General features: G+C 39.9%; 1 protein-coding gene across 1 annotated transcript in view; it reads left to right on the top strand.

The window, feature by feature from the left end:
- Nucleotides 1–17525, top strand: part of RNF17 (ring finger protein 17) — a 40426-nt gene extending 22901 nt beyond the window's left edge. Inside the window, exons 21-36 of the mRNA XM_071434117.1 lie at nucleotides 24–245; nucleotides 1203–1353; nucleotides 2417–2535; nucleotides 3151–3241; nucleotides 4068–4183; nucleotides 4499–4806; nucleotides 5945–6108; nucleotides 6896–7015; nucleotides 9437–9517; nucleotides 10149–10271; nucleotides 12617–12721; nucleotides 13292–13442; nucleotides 14370–14505; nucleotides 15828–16017; nucleotides 16340–16441; nucleotides 17347–17525. Of these exons, the coding sequence (XP_071290218.1) occupies nucleotides 24–245; nucleotides 1203–1353; nucleotides 2417–2535; nucleotides 3151–3241; nucleotides 4068–4183; nucleotides 4499–4806; nucleotides 5945–6108; nucleotides 6896–7015; nucleotides 9437–9517; nucleotides 10149–10271; nucleotides 12617–12721; nucleotides 13292–13442; nucleotides 14370–14505; nucleotides 15828–16017; nucleotides 16340–16438 (2176 nt within the window). The 3' untranslated portion in view covers nucleotides 16439–16441; nucleotides 17347–17525. The remainder of the gene's footprint in view (nucleotides 1–23; nucleotides 246–1202; nucleotides 1354–2416; nucleotides 2536–3150; nucleotides 3242–4067; nucleotides 4184–4498; nucleotides 4807–5944; nucleotides 6109–6895; nucleotides 7016–9436; nucleotides 9518–10148; nucleotides 10272–12616; nucleotides 12722–13291; nucleotides 13443–14369; nucleotides 14506–15827; nucleotides 16018–16339; nucleotides 16442–17346) is intronic.
- The last annotated feature ends 825 nt before the right edge of the window (nucleotides 17526–18350 follow it).

Below are 18350 nucleotides of genomic sequence, written 5' to 3'. Positions count from 1 at the left end.
TAACTATTTTGTCCTCTTTACAGGTACACTGAAAGAACTGAAGTAAAGCCTAATGAAATATGGGATGATCCTCTAGAAGAAATTTCTAAAGCCTCAGAAGCTTTTATTCCTACAGACATGGAATCTGTTGATGAAGGAGATTTCAGAGCACTTTGTAACAAGGAGTTACATGGAAGGATTAGTCACGTTGTGTCTCCTAGTAAAATTTTTGTACAATTGCTGGCATCAGAAGGTATACTGAAAAGGTACTGAAATTCAAAGAACTTCTCTTTAATTAAAGTGTCCTTATGACAAAATGGTGAAGTGTAGTTAGAACAAACTCTGATGAGAGTTGCTTTGATACTGTGTACTTCTTGAAGGCTGCTGGCTTACTTGCCTTTGTTGAGGAAAGTATAGGAGCAGAAGAGAGGTTGGCACTATATTGTGGCTTATTAAATAGTTCTGATTCCAAATTTAAGTATATGATCTCACTTGTATTTCAAATCAGTTTTATTGTAGTACATATTGGAGCCTGATGAATGCAACAGTGTCCAAAAAGATTAGATCTTCCTGCTCTTTCTTCTCTCCTTCCCATTCCCTCATTAGAAATCTAGTTAAATAAAACCTGTATCCCAAGTCTTAGAATTTACTCTTAGTGGTAGTAGCAGGGTTTTTTTTCCAAGTGTTTCCAGTACCCTGTTAGGAAGTTTGAACACAATTTCTAGACACAGTGTATATCAGCCTGCCTTTGGTAGATATTTAGGTAACATTTAGGTAGTCATGCCTACTCTTTGGAAATAGTTAGAAGAGTGTGTTAAGGTTTAGTGCAAATTGCTTATGCATTCATTTATCTTTTAATCTTCTTGGCTGTGACTGCCTAGAGTTCCATTTATGTAGTCGTGACATTGAGGACCACACTCTCAAACTGTTGTCAAGAGAACCCAGTGTAGTTTTCAAATAGTGCCATACAAAGCACGCAGGATTGCTCAGATTAATTCCAGTGTCTCAGTTAACATGATAGGTTTACAGGCTTTTAATCAGTGTGCATGTGTTTTGTAACTCCCATTTCATGTATTTCTAACATGTCAGAAAGGAAAGCTGCAGCACTGTACATCTGTTAAAACCATACAGCTTCACTATATGCTAGTTAAACAATGACCGAGTAAGCCTTTTATTTACTGCATTACATTTTATCAGTAGAAAAGCGTTTTTTTGCATGTCAGATTACAGGAGGAGATGGCTTCCATCTACAGAGAATCCCAGCCACAGTCTGTGAAGTGGGAGAGGGAAATGCACTGTGCTGTTTACGTACACGATGTGGGACAGTGGCAGAGAGGTCAGATAAGCAGGATTGTCTCTGAAACAAGTGCAGAGGTAAAGCTCTTATCTTAACAGGGTTCGTACTTTTATTTTTAAACTTGAAAGCACTCACTGATTAAAATAAGGTCAAATCTTTGTTTCTTTCTTCTGTGTTCATATTTTCTCACAGCCTTTTGCTGTTGTTGAGTGTTTAAGTAATGCTGTACATTGCTGCAAATCAGTTGATGGACCTGTCCAAGCTCAGGTGCCTTTAGCAGGGAATCTGGTAGTTGAGGAAGGCTCATGAGGTTGACTCTTTATTTACACTGCTGTTTGGAACACAGCAGAGATTCCCAAGCTATAGTCTAACAATTCATTTTAGATTCCAGCAGGTGTGTGAAACTGAGGGTTACACTAATTCAAACTTAATGATCCTTGTTAAAAGAGGGAGCCAGTTGAACCAAATGCAACACCACAGGATCACATGTAGTCAGGCAGTTGCATGAACCCTAAACTGATCCTGATGCACTGTGCCATGTAGCTGTAACACTTATCACAGTACCCTCACACAGCACTGCTTGAAATGTGTTCTGTTGTACTAGTTTGAAAATAATGAGCACCAGAAAAAGCATTTTGTGATTGAATACTTAGGTGTCTCTAAAGGAAGAATGGCTTTTTGATCATACAGGTAATCAGCACTGGATTGCTATTATTTTCTTTTCATCCATCATCAGGTTGTGCCCAGGGGTCTTTTCAGTAGGAAGTAGAGATGGGACTTTGTGTACTTCAGTTTGCATCATCTGTTTTCTGAGCCCAGGAGCCTTCAAACAGCTATTTAACCCCATCAGAATAAAAAGCAAGGGGGGGAGGAGAGCTATTTCAGTGTTTCTTGGTTTACCAAAAAGTCAGTCAAGTTGTTTAACCTCCTTTGAGCAGATTTGTATGGTTTGTCCCTTTGCTGTGCTGTGGTAGTTTCTTGAGTTGTGGTGAAGTATTTCAGTGCAAAAGGCATTTATTAAATCCCAGTTATGTTTGAACTTCTTTTAACCTCCTCAGGGATGCTTCAAATTGCCATTTCTTACAGATAACAGCATGAGAGGGGTTTTTTTCCTGTTTTGTGGTTTCTTGCCTGTAACAGGTACTACTTTATGATTCTGGATCTGAAAAAACGGTGGAGGTCAGCTGTCTAAGAAAACTTGAGGAAAACATGAAGACCATCAGGATGTTAGCAATGGAATGTTCACTGACAGAAATAAGGTAGCCTTTCCCTTATACTGAGTGGCAGTGATAGAAACTAGCAATGACGTACCTTTGTTAGCACTGATTCTGTAAGATTTGGACGTGGTTTGCTTTTTGAATAAAGAAATAAAGAAATGGGGTGCTGGCTGTGATTTATTTAATTAAGGTTTGGAGTTTTTTTCTAAGGGTTATACTGTATTGTAGTAAAGCAGAAACTGTTCTGTAGAAATAAATAATATTTATAGGTTGAGTTACAAAATAGTGAACAGATTGATTTCACTGAATACTTTCTTTCCTTGGCTCAGAATTTGAGATGAATTGGATCTCATGAAGCTGTACAGAAGGTCTCTTTTCTAGAGTGTTTTGACAGGTGTCATAACTTCCAGAACTCATGATCCTCCTCATTTTGCAATTCTGAGTTTGTATTTTTTAATTTTTCTGGTTGTAGAGATCCAGAAATTAATAATGATTTTGTTACTCGTGACTGTAGTAGAGATTCTTTTTTTTTTTCTGTAACAGAAAAAAACAGTTTAGAAAAAAAGCCAAGTTTTTGGTAGAGGGAAGAGTTGGTGGTTATACTCAGGAGATGCCAACTTCTTTTGTACCTAGAGGTTATCATTTGTTCCATGTTAGACCCACAGGTGGAAGCACACAGTGGACAGCAACAGTGTGTGAATGCTTGTCCTATTACCTAACTGGAGCACAAGTGAAGATAGTCATACAGGTTTGTAATCAAAACCAGTGGTATTTACAAAATTCCTGTCAGACTGTCTGTTAATTTGGATTTTTTCCTGAATATTTTACCTTTCAAAAAGTCATTAGTAGAACTTGTATAGCTGTTTGCTCTAGGGGAAAAGGTGCTTTCTTCTTTCTGCTTTACTTTTGTTATTCACTGTAGCAGTAGAGCAGTTGGCTACCCAGTGTGGAGAGAACTTCATCTTTTATATAGTTGGTTACTGGAGAACAGTAGATGTATCTTTGGGATCACTGGATGCTGACAGCCTTTATGGACAGATAAGCAAGCAGCTCAGGTTTTTTATGAGAATTATTTCAGAAGCTACTTTATTAGTTTTCAAGCCTCAGAGACTGGAAGAATTAATCCAGTGCTGTATGAATATCATTAGTAATTTATCTCTTCCACGGTTTAAAAAAAAATGATTATTGAAAGGATTTGGTTTGTTCAGTGTCAGTTGTCAGCTGCCAGTGATATTTTACAGTGTGTGTGGCAATAAAAGCAGTGATGAGTGGAGTTATTTATGCATGGATTTAAATCTCCTGCTGGAAAACAAGTGTTTGGCACTTGATTTTATTAAAAAAGCTGAGGGGAAAAGCAAGTTTTACTCTACAACTCTTTTTTAATGCCATGTGTAGCATAGAACAGTTGGTAAAATGATTCATATGGATTAAATAAATTTGTGTCTTCTCATGTGGGTACCAGTTGTTCAAGGATGTCTGATTGACAGTCAGTACCAATAAAATGAAAAATATGCCTGTAGTTTAGAGGAAGTGCATATTTGTAGTATGTTGTCCGACTCTCCCATTTTTTCCAGGAAAATGTTGTGGGTTGTGCATTGCCCGTGAAAATTCTTTGCAAAGATGAAACAGGAAAAATGACTGATACTTCTGAATACCTTATTGAACAGGGTTTGGCTCTTAGAAACAGAAGGTTTGGATACTTTTCTGTTATATTCTCTCATACTCTGATGTTCATATTTGACAAAACTAATAAAATAAAAAAATTTGGATTGTGTTCTACAGTTCTAGCAACAGAACTCCATCTTCAGTGGACTTACTTATAATGTTTTATAATGAGTATAATGTTATTTAAGTATCCATGGCACATTGCAGTTCTCTAAGTTTTTAGATGACAGTACTTTGAAATACCTTTGCCACTTCTCTGTGTTACTTGTATTATTTTGTAGTTTTGCACTTTTGAAGTTCTCTGTCAGTTAATACATTGATATTTGATTGAATCTTCTAGAACTGGTAAAGCCAATGGGGCTTGTTTAGTCTCCAAGGAACATCTTGAAGGACATTTTGAGCAGGAGAACACACAGCTGGATGGTTGCAATTCCAAAATTGCATATGAAAGAAACAGGACTGTTCCAGAGGAAAACACCACTGTTTCAGAGAGTGAACAAAAATCACTCAAAATACACAAGCCACTGCCTCATCCAGAAATGGATGAAGTATATAAATCTCCCATTGTTCCTGAAGCAAAAGTTTTCCAGGCTGTAGTGAGTTGTATTGGAGGTGATGGAACTATTTATATAATACCAAAATCATTTGGTGAGTTTACATAGAAGAAAATACATTTATGAATCTGAGTGCTCTTGGGTATCAGAATGTATGCTAGAACACCTCTTTGGTGCATGTTTCACTGGTTTGGAATATTCCTCTTGAGAGGTGATGTCCTTTGGTGTGAGGGGCAGGGATTCTCTTTCTCCTTAAATCAGCTTTCCTGTTCTCCCACTCTCCCAAGAAATCCAAAAACCCAAAGTACTTGGATAGGCAGGTTACTTGCCTTTCTTCTCTAGGCTGTAATGGGTAAAGCAGCAAGTGCTTTATTTTGTAATGTTGACTGATCAAGTAAATGTAGTAATCTTCTTCAAAGTGATGCAGATACAGTCATAAAGATTTTTGGAAGTTAGCTTGGTTCTCAGATACTGTTGTATTTTTTTTCCAGCAGTTTAAGCTCAGTAGTTTCTTCAGGCTCTTTATTTGCATTGTGATACATTCTATATCTCACAATGTTTCCTGTTTGTGTTGCTTGAAAGAGTTTCATTTTCTTCTCTGACTGATGCAGTGTCACTCCTCAGTTCCATGTTAGTATATTGTGCTTTAGAGATATATTTATGTATGAGAACATTAATTCTATCTTTTTTGCTCCACGAATGCATTTAACTACTGGATTATGTGACTATTTTTATTCCTAAAACTTTGAAATTCAAAGTACAGTAACCCCACTTGCACAGGACTGTGTGTTCTTCCTGCAGTTCTTGCTGGAGGCTGTACCATGAGGTTCTTCTGGACACCTCTTCTGTGTTGTTTCATGGTGTCCTACCACTAAAACAGTGTTTTGAGAGTTGTTGTCCTCTTCATGCTTTGTTTTGCTCTGATACAGTGGTGCCTAGGTGTCACTTCCAAAATTTATAGACTCTTCCACAAGTTCTTCTGAGATTAGAATTCAGAATTTCTAATGGCTTCAGGGTTGGAAATGCAGTTTACTGTTAGTAACTCTTCTGCATATACTAGATATTGAACATACATATTGTATCACTGTTGGGAAGTATATTTTAAAGTTGCACATGTGTTTGTTTATACATGTCATCTGCATCTGATGGGGTTTAGTGATGGAAATATTTTGCACGAATGTTAGAGACTATTCTTAAATTTTTTTTTTTTTTATTTCACCTCCTCTCCCAAGAAACTGCACTAAACAAATTGATGGCTGAAATACAAAATACCTTCAAAGGCCTTGGTCTCCTGATACCCTACTGCTGGAAGAAGGGAGAAGCCTGTGTTGTAAGAGGATCAGATACTGTGTGGTATCGAGCTAAAATTGTAGAAGTCAGTGGTAGTACTCTGCAGGTAAGTTTGATTGGATGGGGTAAGGGGAGAGGGTGTATGTATATCTGCATATGTGTGTTTAAAAAAGGATGTAATCCATTCCTGTAAAATAAATAATGGATTTAACATTTTTTCATTCAGCTGACCTGTGCAGTTGTTCATTCTGCTTAAAAGTGTGGATTACTGTCCTCATTTTTACATTTATTTTAAAAACCATTTTTACCTCTTTCAGTTGTCACAATTTTTCCTGTCGTTTCCCTAGTAATGATTAATTTTCTTAAGTAAAAAGCTGCTCTTGATTTCCTGTAAGTAATCCCTTTTAGGTTTTTTATTTTGCTGTTCTTACCATATGTGGAATGCTTTGAAAACAGTTAGGTTTAGAATCCCACACCTGCCCTAATCCCCACCCAAAAAGTATTGGCTGTCTGTTTTGAATTCTTCCTGCTGCAAAGGTGTAGAACCTTCTCATTAGCAGTTCATCTTACCTGAGCTGTTGAGTCTGCTCATGACTTTTGAATGCAGATTGAAAAATGTATCCTAGTTCACAAATCTTTTTTCCTTTATATTTTAAACTAGTTATTCCACAAAAGGTAGGAATTTTTGCAAGAGAAGTTTGTAAACTGAATTTCTAATCTGCCACAGCACTTTTTTTAATCTTTTCTTGCTTTTTCCCTTTGTCACATCACTTACTTACCATCGAACCATTATTCTTTTTCCTCCATAAAAGTAATGCTGTAAACAAATGCATTCTCTTACTAAACGTAAGTATTTCAGGAATTATTTCAGGAAATCTTTGCATTTCCTGTAGGTACAGTACATAGATCGTGGTTACATAGAGAGCATTCCTCAGTGTCACCTGTATCCAACCACATTCTACACTGGCATTCCTCCATTTTGCATCCCGTGCCAGCTCTACAAGACGCTGCCGGTGAGTAGTGATACATCCATCCGTGTGTTGGTGGGTGGTTGCTCAAGTCAATACCCTGCCTGGTCAGGCTGAGAGTAGTGCTGGTGTCTTCTCTTGCCTGCAAGGATTCAGAGAAGAGATGATGAGGATTGTTTCAGCAGGTCCTTGTCAGGGCCCAGCAGGTTTGCTTTATGAGGGGACCATGCTTGAAGGGTAGCTGTCAGTGGGGTTAGACCTTTGTGAGACAGGACACTGCAGGCTTGGCAGGGGATACTCAGAAATGAAAATTCAGTTTGCAATAGCACCAACAAAAAGTAAGTCCTGGATTTCTTAATGCAGAATGGCCAGACAATCTGAAATTGTCAAGTCCTGCAAAACTGTGTTTCTAACATTGTGATCTTGGCTGTGTAGGAAACAATCCAAACTGATACAGCTGAATTGTTTTAGGGGTTTTTGTCAGTAAGTAATTGGTGTGTAAATAACATCTTCACATACCATCACACCTTGCTTACTCTGAATGGTGAACTTAGTAAAAGTGAAATACTGAAGTTACCAGCTTACTTTTATTGCTGGAAATGGTTAAACTGATAGAGTAAGGAAGGCTGCAGGGGTGGTGGGGCAGGGACAGGCAGCAGACCTGCCAGGGAAAGGTAGTATGCCCAGGTAGGAAAGCTCCTGCAGCAGGTGGTGAGAGAGCTGTGCAGCATCAGGGAGGCTGAGGAGGGGTTGGATAGCTGATTCCAAGTGCAGTCTGCAGTGAACCCACAGCCAAACAGGCAGAAACCTTCCCAGCAGCACATGTGGAAGAGAGAAGGGACAATCATGCAGAAGAATGGAAGCTTGCAATGGCAAGGGCCTGCAAGAAGAAGAGATTTTCCCCAGAGTGCGAGGTGTTCCTGTAGCACTGCTTCCTCACTCTGCAGGCTGATGAGGACAGAGCCCTCCCATCAGGAGGGATGCCTGGGCTGAGGAGGGCAGCACCCTCTGCTCCCTGTGTAACCCCCAGTGCAGCTGACAAAAGGCAGGGGGAGATGGGAGACAGGAGTGGGTGCTCCTTCAGAGAGGTTCAGAGGAGCCCATGTGCTGACCCAGCATTCTCTAGAGAGGGATAGTGCTCCTGCCTGTTTGTACTGGGGACATCACTGAGAGGCTGCCAGGCCCTATACAGTCCTCTCCCTGTTTCCCAGTGCCATGAGTTAGTTATCTGCTCCTGTTGACACCAGTGATAACCCTCAGACTGCTCCTGGCTGTGTCTGCAGGGCTAATCTGCAGATCCCAAGAGTGCTTGTAAGGATCTGTGGCCTCCCAGTAGTTTTTTCATCAGTCCTGTCTGGCAGAGGGAAGGGCTTTGAACGATTCGCTCCAGTCTGGTGAGTTATGAAATGATAACTGTTGCCACAGGACTGTTGCACAGCCAGTGGTTGGGCTGCTTGGATGATGGCACTCACTTGGAGGAGCCTGCTCAGGTGGGGCCCGTGTCCCAGAGAAGAAGAGCCTCTTTGGTCTATAGGCATGCCAAGCCTGGAGAGGGATCACAGGTCAGGAGAGCACCTGAAGAACAGCACCAGTGGGACCAAGTCCAGGGAAGGGCAATGGAGATCAGAGGGCTGGAGAACCTCTCCTATGACAGGCTGAGAGAGTTGGGGCTGCTTGTCCTGGAGAAAAGGAGGCTCCAGGGAGATATTCAGCACCTTCCAGTACCTAAAGGGGGCTACAGGAGAACTGGGGAGAGACTTCTTACAAGCTCATGGAGTGATAGGACCAGGGGGAATATCTTCAAATTGACAGAGGGCAGGTTTAGATTCGGTACTAGGAAGAAAGTCTTCACTACAAGGATAGTGAGACATGGGAACAGGCTGCCTAGGGATGTTGTTGATGCCCCATCCCTAAAGTGTTCAAGGCCAGGTTGGAGGGGGCTTGGAGCAACCTGGTCTAGTGGAACGTGCCCCTGCCCACAGCAGAGGGTTCAAATTCAATCCTTAAGTTTCTTTCCAACCCAAACCAGTCTATGATTCTGTGAAAGACAGGCTTGTAAGCGTACAGGTTGGACAGCAAACAGATGCAGGAGACAATAAAAGTATTTAAGTTTTGTTGAGTGTTATCTTAGATTCTGTAAGTATTTGGATTATGCTTCAGACAATTTTGCACACATACATTATTGCATACATAGTATTGGTTAGATTTGGCAAGCAGCATCTCTTTCTAAGCCATTTCAGGATCTGAAAATTGTGGGTTGCATTGTCACTTGAATTATAATGCATCAAATAGTAGATAATATTTAAATGATTGTAGACAAATCAAACTAATGTGTCTTCTAGTCAGATTTCTTTTTTAATGGTAGTTGTGTATTTCCATCTACCCTAAGAATTGGAAGAATATTACTTGTTAGAATATTACTTGTTAGCATCTTAATGTGTTGGTTTCCTGCTTTTCTCCAAATAGATTGGAAATTTTTGGCAGCAGGAGGCAGTAGAATACCTTCAAGAACTTCTCAAAAATGAAGAGGTTGAAATTCATGTTAAGGTAGCCTAATTTATTCATAGATGTGGAATGAAATGAAGTTTTGTTGTCTTTTTCCTTTTAACTAGCATTAAGAATTGTACATGAGGAAGTATTGCGGTAAATGCATTTCTTAGACAAAAGAAAAACCACAACTAAACTTACTTCTCCTGTGACTTTATTATAGTTTTCAGGCCTTAAATATGTCCATTAGAGTTAGTGCTGGTTTTTCACCCTGCTCATGTTGAGTTGTCATTTTGACAAGTAACCTACCTATTGGCAGCATAAATTGTTCTAAATTCTATTCTAAGTGATAAAATTCTAACATAATTTATTAACATTATAAGGAAGCACATCATCTGTATTGTCTGAAAACAAGTCATTTCAGGCAGCTTAATGATAAGTTGTGAAGGGGGAAGGGTTTGAGTGAGCAAACATGGGATAGTATTTCAGTGTTAGGATGAGCAATTGGTGCTTCCATATCAGAAAGAGAGATACTCCCATTTGTGTTACTACGGATGTTAATAGGCATCTTGGTCTTGTGGCTTTGAGTGTGTTATGCTTATCAACATGAGAGGTTTGAATTTCTTGGTCACTGTTTCTAAAACTTTAGCCAATATTACTGTTCCAGTCCTGTTTTGTCCTGTGTAAATAGGAGCTACCAGATAACCCATGGGGCAAGCTGTCCATCAGCCTGTATTTTGGGGGGATGTCACTTTCATCCTTCATGGCATACCAGAGGTACTGTGTTGCTGAAGATTGCCAGGACATACAAAAGGTGGTGAGACTTGTGTGTGTGTTTGTCCTCCTTTTGCTGTTCTACCTTTGGAAAGATTATTCAGTTGCTTGTTGTGATCTAGGAGGATTTGTTACTTTTTAAAATATTTCTGTGTGGTTTTGTGCTGTAAGCAGCAGTAGGACTGAGCACATAGGTCTGCAGCACAACATGGGGAGCTACAATGTGCTGATAAGACTCTGTGGAATAAAAAATTGCCAAGAGTTTGTTCATGGATTCTGTAATGAAAAGAGATTTTTGCACTTCTGTTTAAAGTCCTGCTAGCATTCCTCTAGAACACTATGAATAGGGTAATACTTTTAGCACTTGAAGGGATTAGTTATTCATAGAAATATATCCAAGGATGGAGTAAATCAAATCAAGTATTTCATCATAAAGCCAGTGATTTATAGGGGAGTTACCTAGGTTCTTTATTCCAAGAGTCTGGGACATCTCCCCTAAAGATCATCAGGTAAGATTGACATTTCCACCTAACTTCATTTTCTTAACACAAAAAACCCGTGCATAAATAATTTCTCTGTATTTGTTTTCATTTTTTTGTTCCTTGAAATCTGAGGATCAGGTTTATTTAAATTGCTAAGACTTTGTTATTGCATTTTTCTCTTAATTCTGTTTAAGTCTGCCAATGTACTTTTCATTCCAATTAACGTCTTTGCTTCAGAAAATAATTTTCCAGTACAGAATCTGCTGCTGTCACTGCTGGTGCTAAGCTCGAGTTGTCTGCCACTGGGCTCATGATGCAGTTAGGAAAATCCCTCAGTGTATATTAGAGCTGAGTAACCATGGAAAACCTCATTGTAAATCAATCTCTTGTTGCATTTGCATAAAGTCAGCACGACACACAGCTTCAGCAAATTAAATATGGATCTGGAAATGAGATTGGTACCTTTAACACAAAAATTAAATTTGGAAAACAAAAATAAAGCTGTGTAACAAGGTCGCAGGCAAAAAGCATTCAGAAAGCCTGAAGTGCTTTCCTCAAGGAATAATAGCATTAAGCAGATCCATTTCAGGAATAAGTGACTCAGAACAATTTGTAAGAAAACAGACATCAGAAGTGTTCAGCTGTAGACCAGAAAAGAAGCAAGGTATCCCGAACTGGAGCTGAATCTCAGGAACAGCAGAAGTGGGAAGCAAACAGCTCTGAACACATTCAAACATAATCAGCTCCAGTTTTAGCTGTAGAGAGAGACTCGGCAGCCATGCTCACAAGACAACTGAAGTGCATTCATTTTATATAGGGTGTAACCATTATCTATTATTTTATTCTATAGCTTTGTAACTTTATTTCACAGCTTCAAATCTGTGATGTGGGGTGAGTTAAGCTAATAAGGACTTCATTCTGTGTTGTGAGCCTTGCAGCTGCTAACAGTGGCTTATGCAGGGCTCAGTGCACCATTGCTGCAGTGTCTCTCTTAGAGATGAGTTTGCCTTGCACTGCACTGATGAGCTTAGGAGCTGGTGTTTGTTACCATATGACAGTCCTAGCTTAGGCATTAGCCTGAGATTCCTGGTGGGGCAGTAGGATGTTGGAGAATGCATCAGAATCTCCAGGTGTGCTGAGCTTTACAGCAGTGATTCTTACTCCAGGTGTGTGTGTCCAAGTGTAGTCAGGTGGCTCCTGACTCACACTGCTCCTGATAGTTTTGCAGAAATCTGCCATTCAGTTTGTGTATCTGTGATATAGTTAGACATCCTTTCTTTACCTTTAGGAGTATGTACTTTGAATGGAAAAAAAATCTTTTTTTCCTAGCTAAATTTGAGGAACATAATGATTTTTTGTACTGCATCCTCTGTCGGATCCTGCAAGGGAAACAAAGGGTCATAATCCATTGTTTCATTTTCCAGTTACATATGTTGCTTCTACTTTTCTCTTGGGGCATTAATGAAAAGTGTTCCTCAAGTAAATGTTTAAAATGTATTTTGGAGAAATTGTACATTTTGTAACACATCATGTTTTAAGTACAAGAGATAATATGAGCTCTTTTCATGACCTATGTTCTAGCTGAGCTGTGTGCCATATATCCTTCTAAAAATATAATTTAATGCTCCAGGGTTTATTTTGTGATGAACCAAATGCAGTAATGGCATGTAGAATTCAAACTGTAAAATACATGGTTTTAAAAGAAGATACACTGGACAATGCCATGCTGCTGAGAAAAATCTTTATCTCCTACATTGCAATGTTGTTTTTTTTCATCAAGGACACACTGCTTACTGTTATTATACACCTTTTTAGGTAACTCCTTTGTACCAGAAGTCATACCTAAGTTAGTTTCTGTTTTGTTATTCAGTATGATGCTCAGCTGAAGTCTGTCTTGGTCTAGGGGGTATTTGAAGGAGACCTTTCGCCTTCGTACCTGCTGCAACAACTGCCTGTTCCAGGAGAAACCTTTCCTGTCACAGTTACCCACCTGGTGTCCCCCAAGGAGGTCAGTGTGTCTGGTCAACATCTCACATGCTGCACTCCCACTGAGCAGCTGAAAAGGAGAGCACAGGTGGCAATCTCGTAGCATTAGAGGCTGCAAAATGGTCCTGAGCTGTTGGTGCAGGGGGTTGTGTGGGGCAGCTCTCTGGATGAACACTTAGTTGAAATAACCTCATAGGTGGGGGCAGCGAAACACTAATAGTTTCTCTAGAAAAATTCATTTAAAGAATTACACTACTGCAGTCTGGTAGTTAGCTTTTTTTAATAAGAAAATAGGTTGTTGGAATTTAATGTGGCAGAACAATAGTGAATTTTGTGTAAGCCCACACAGTTTCCTGGAGTTCTGCCCAATCTCCCAGGCAAAAGGCAGAATGTCATGTGAATTGATCGAATAAAAGATTCCTATGTGGACTTTGAATGTTGAATGATGAAATAGAGAAGAAAGGGGAGCAAGGAGATGCTGAACCTTTCAAAGATGGGATCTGGATTAAAAGTAAACTTAATAATGGTTGGAATTCCTCATTTCTAAATTAACTGCAAAAAATAGTAACATCAGAGCCTTTTCTTTAAATAGGTTTATATTTGTCTTGATTCTTCTGAGAACCTTACAGAGCGCTCTGCCACAGAGAGATCTGCCAGCTGTGACTCAGAGAGCCTTAGGAAAGCCCTGAAGTGGTGCAATAAAATTGTAAAGACACTTCCTCATCTAACAAACTTCAAAAAAGGTACGTTCTGATTATTTTCCCTGTTGTTTTGTGTGGATATTTAGAAAGCCTGAGTTTCCTTTTGTAGTTCTATGTATCTTTAAATAAAAGTTTTGGAGAGTAAGGAGTAAGATCACACTATTAATTACATGATACACTGTAATATGTTTTTACTCTTCATTAAATTGAGGCTTTTGTGTCATTCTCCTCCACTGGAAAATGATGGACAGAACTCAGACTCCCAGTGCCTGTTAGAGTTCTGAATGGACTTTAGGTCCTGTTTGGCAGTAATAAAACTTGACCCTAAAGGTATCTGTGACTGAACTGTGACAATTTTATTAAATATTCAAAAGACAAAAGTTGTGTACAGAAAACCGTGTTATAAATGTTGAGAAGTTGTGTGAGCCCTAAGGATCACCACTTTAATGTCCACAGCTGTTGGGCCTACATTAACACAAGTATGGCTGTCTAAAACCTGGTGAAGAAAGCAGTTCTCACTCATACTTGATTCTGCCAACTCATAAAAGTCTGGGTGAGGTTTTAGGCATGATCTGCCTCCTGTCTTCCAGACATGTCTATTCACCTGGAGATCAGTGTATTTACTGACTGGATTGTGCAGATGAGTCCAAGTTGAAAAGCTAGAACGTTAAACTGTTTGGATCACTATCTTTTAACCAAGATATTTGCTGTTATTTCTCACCATTGCCATGTGAGGTAGAGAAACTTGACTTAAATTGCATAGTACTGCTTGGATTGGAATTCAGGTAGAATTGGAGGATGCATGGAACAAAATTGTCGTAGTTTTCGTGTAGTATCTACAGTAGTAGATAAGGAAGAGGAGACTTAATCTTGGTCACAAAGTAAAGTGGGTTTTCAGGGTCAGTTTGTACTGCACTGAGTACTGTGGGGTGTTGTGTGATGGTTTTGGTTTTTTTCTTTCTTTTATAGAACTGCCTTGCCTTGCAGAGTATGTGGATGGTTTATGGTATAGAGCAAAGCTCCTCTCTATTACACAGCTTGTGCCTGTTCAGATTCTGGTTCAGTTTGTTGACTATGGTACTTACTTAGTTGCCCCCACCAGCAGGTAAATAAGAAATAACTGCATGTAAAATGTCTGTGTGTATGTATGCATGTATACACTTAAATCATAAAATATGTACTTATAAATAAATATATGTGTGTTACATTTATTATAATTTTTTCTAGAACTACATCTATATATTTTTTACCATCATTTACTATTGGATTTTAGTTAGAGAGAAGGTGTTTTGGCTGGTTAAATAATTTCTGTCTGTGGGGTGTGGGGTTTGTGCACCTGCTTCTCTGTTTCAGGTTGTTTTGAGAAGCCCATTATTATAATACCAGATTTCTCCATTATCTCCACTTACTTAAGCTGTGAGTGGGCTCAGGTTAATCTGCTTCTGCACCTGAGGACCTTACTCAAAACAAGGGCTGAGCCCTCCAGGTGTACAAACAAATCCCAATCCTGTGTGACTGTCTTCTACACAGAAGACAGCTGGGGATTAAACTGAGGGATAAAGGAGTATCTGAGTGGGACACACCCTGCTCTGCCTGTGTGGAACATGGATGTTCAAATCCCTGTTCTGTGCAGTTCTGAGATGCTCTGGACTGTTCCTGTGCTGACACAGATATGTCTCACACATCCCAGGCTTGGAGGGTTCCATAAGCCTGTCTGAATTCCTCATACATATACATTTACATGTATGTGGATAGTACATAGCACCACAGTGCATATATAGAACCTGTATATATAGTACATATACACATACACACATAGGTACTGCTTAATCACAATGACTTGCTCTCAAGCTTCTTGTGGAATGTACACATCCTTGCTGAAGATGATGCAGAAATGGGGATTTGAACAGATTTTGTGCTTTGCAAGTCTGTTAAGGTCTTGGGAGACAGTCTCTTCTGTTTCAGAGCTGCATTTCTCTGCTTCCCCTTTCCCTTGCTTCTTTAGAAAGATAAAGAATGGGGAGATGACAATGTAAACCCCAGGTACCTATTTCCAGTAGTGTGTCTTGAGCACATTCAAGTGTGAAGCATTTGGACCACGAAGGTTTGTGGAGCTGCACTGTGATATTCACACTTGGATTCCTGTGCTGCAATCTGTGTTTGGGGCTCTTGGGACTCTTCCCCGAGCAGGGTTCTGGGGAGGGGTCTCTGATGCTGCACTGCTTTCTGATAGCTCCTGTGCCAAGTCCTTCAGAGGGCCTGAGGCATTGTTGGGTCTGATGTTGGCATGTTTCTGTAGAGCAGGGACTCCAGTCCTGGTTCCTACACCATAAAAGTGCTGTGTGAGCCACTCAGCTAGCCTGGTGTCCTTCCTGGCTGGTGGATTGCTGTGGGCAAACGCTTCTCATTTTGCCGTGTTGCTTTCAGATTGCGTCACATACCTTGTCACCTGCTGAAGTACCCAGTGCAGGCAGTGCGAGTTCTGCTGGCTGGATTTAGACCTGCTTCAGATGACAAAAACGTGGAAAGAATTCCTTATTCCCCAGAATGGAGCCTGAAAGCATTGTGGACCATGGTGGACTGTGTTGAAGGAAAGCGTCTCTCTGCTTCCATACTTGTAAGAAATGCCTTTTTTTTTTTCCCTTGGTTCTTGCTGAGACTAAAATTCTTACTAGCAGTCTAATTTCTAAGGCTTTGCTTTACTGTGAATCCTCATAGTTTAAAATTGAAAACCATTTACCATGAAGGAACGCCAAGAGAAAATGGTGTGATGTTCTTCATTCTGCAATCACAAAGTTTCTGAGCATTCCTGTTATTTTAAAACCAGAGGTATTCTTATTATATTCACAGTTCCATTTAGACAGTGAGTGTAGCAAGTAAAATCTTTCAGTATCAGCTTGAGGTTTAAATCTGTAACTGTTAACACTGTAATCTTTCAGACTGTTTCACCAGAGGTTACCATTTCTTTGTATGGAGATGACAAAAATCTGGTTCATCTGAAGCTGATAGAAATGGGTCTTGCAGAGTTGGATCAGTGACACGTAAGTACAGTGACCATGAACTACAAATTCATACCACTGGGGAGGGATGGTTGCAGAAGTTCTAAGAAAAGTATAAACTGCCAGTAATGTGGACAACTAAAGTTTATTTGAGAAAAAAATCCCTTCTGTCCACATATTCATTCTATTAGTAAAATATTTAACATAAAACAAAAAGTTGTTAAAAATTTCTTTACATACCATTACTGAAACCCACAATCAAGGCACTGAAACAAAGAACCTTGGGGTGGTATAACATAAAGAGCTTCTGCTGCCAGTAACTGAGAAAGGCACTTTGCAGATGTGGCAGTGTACTCTGCCCAAACAATCAAAACTGATCTTTATTTTCTGCTTTTAATCTGTGTCAGGTGCTGGTGGTTCTCAGTGGTTGCTCAGGCAAGCAGCCATGCTAACATGCTGGTGTCCACATGTCTAAACAAACATGCAATATTTTTAATGAAGAGCTTTATACTATACTATGTGTATAAAGCTCTTCATTAGGGTTATGTGTTATCCATGGTAATATGTGTTATTGATGGGGAATACCAGAAACTTGGATTTTCAGATTTCTTGGCCAACCTTGTTATGTCATTTTTCATTCCCATTTATTTATTCCCATTTCCTTCCCACTTGTTAAGCACTTTTCTAGCAAATGTGAAGGTGATGTTCCTAACACTTTCTAATATTGGAATAGCGAAACTTTATATCCACATTCAATTTTTTCTGGCCTCGGAGCCTTAAGTATTGTTCTGTGATACCCTTCTCATAGGAGTAGATGGAACTGATGCATAGGGGTGAAGAATTGGATCAAAAGCTGATGCTGGGACACTTTTTCTAGTATCTTGTTCAAAGACTTGGAGGGAAGATGAAGTTTTATTATTGTGACATAACTGTTGTTTGTGTTTCAGGTTTATTTGGTGACAGACATTTCCACCCAGCACGAGATAGGGAGCAAACAGCTGGGGCTGCATTACTGTCTTTGTTCTGGAACACGTTTGCATTGTTGCTGGTTTCTGTTTTCACTTTCAGGTGTTGTTACATCTCTTCTACTTCAGAGTTTTGGAATAAATAGTTTGGTCAGCATGCACCTGAAAGCTTGTTTTCCTTTACTGCTGTAGTATGTGAGGTTTCTCTGGGTGTCTCTTCATTGTACTAAATCCTTTACGTGTAAAGCTCAGCCCCTCCCAGTCTCTCCAAGGAGAGCTTTGTCTAGATTATCAAGGGAAACACTTGTGATGATGACTCCATAGCCTCTCCAGGCAGGCAGTTCCAGGGCTCAGTCACTCTCCCAGTAAAGCAGCCTCTTGCTGGTCAGAGGGAGCCTGCTGTGCTTCAGTTTGTGCTTATGCACACAGACAGAGCCTTGCACACATCTCTTCCTTCAAGCTCCCGTGAAAGCAAGGGTCCAAAGCTGACCTCTCTGCCCAGGCACAATGGGACAGACAGTGGAAGGATCCTGTCACACTTCCAGTACATATTCTGGTACTAACCAGCCACATCCTAGGTGTTGCAAATACCCCAGAGAGCTCATGCTTATTTTCAAAACGTTTTCATTTAAAGAAGACCAAAACCCCACTGTTTATCACCCATCTTGAAAGAGACTCAGCCCTGAATTATGTAACAGCTGCTGTTTAAACAGTTTGACCCAAAAGTCCAGGACCTGTCTCTGCACCCAGCCAGGGAACTTCTGGGTGTGAGTGAGCACAGTTCTCATTGCCACCCTGTGAGTAATAAAGGGCATAGACAGAGTAAGGACAGAGCTTTTACTGAGGAGAAAGGGGAGGGGGCAGAGGAGACAAGGAGAAGAAAGTATCTTCTCCCATGTGAGAGAAGGAAACAAATTTTTCAACATGCACAGGAAGGGAGACTTAAAGCAGCCAGCCCAGCAGCAACCTTTTGATGGTAGGTACTG

This window comes from Agelaius tricolor, unplaced genomic scaffold (assembly GCF_023055355.1).
Source record: "Agelaius tricolor isolate 1412-34295 unplaced genomic scaffold, bAgeTri1.0.p SCAF_9, whole genome shotgun sequence".
In the NCBI taxonomy this organism is placed as follows: domain Eukaryota; kingdom Metazoa; phylum Chordata; class Aves; order Passeriformes; family Icteridae; genus Agelaius; species Agelaius tricolor.
Note: the sequence above shows the minus strand (reverse complement) of the source record. Positions and strands in the feature narration are given on the sequence as shown.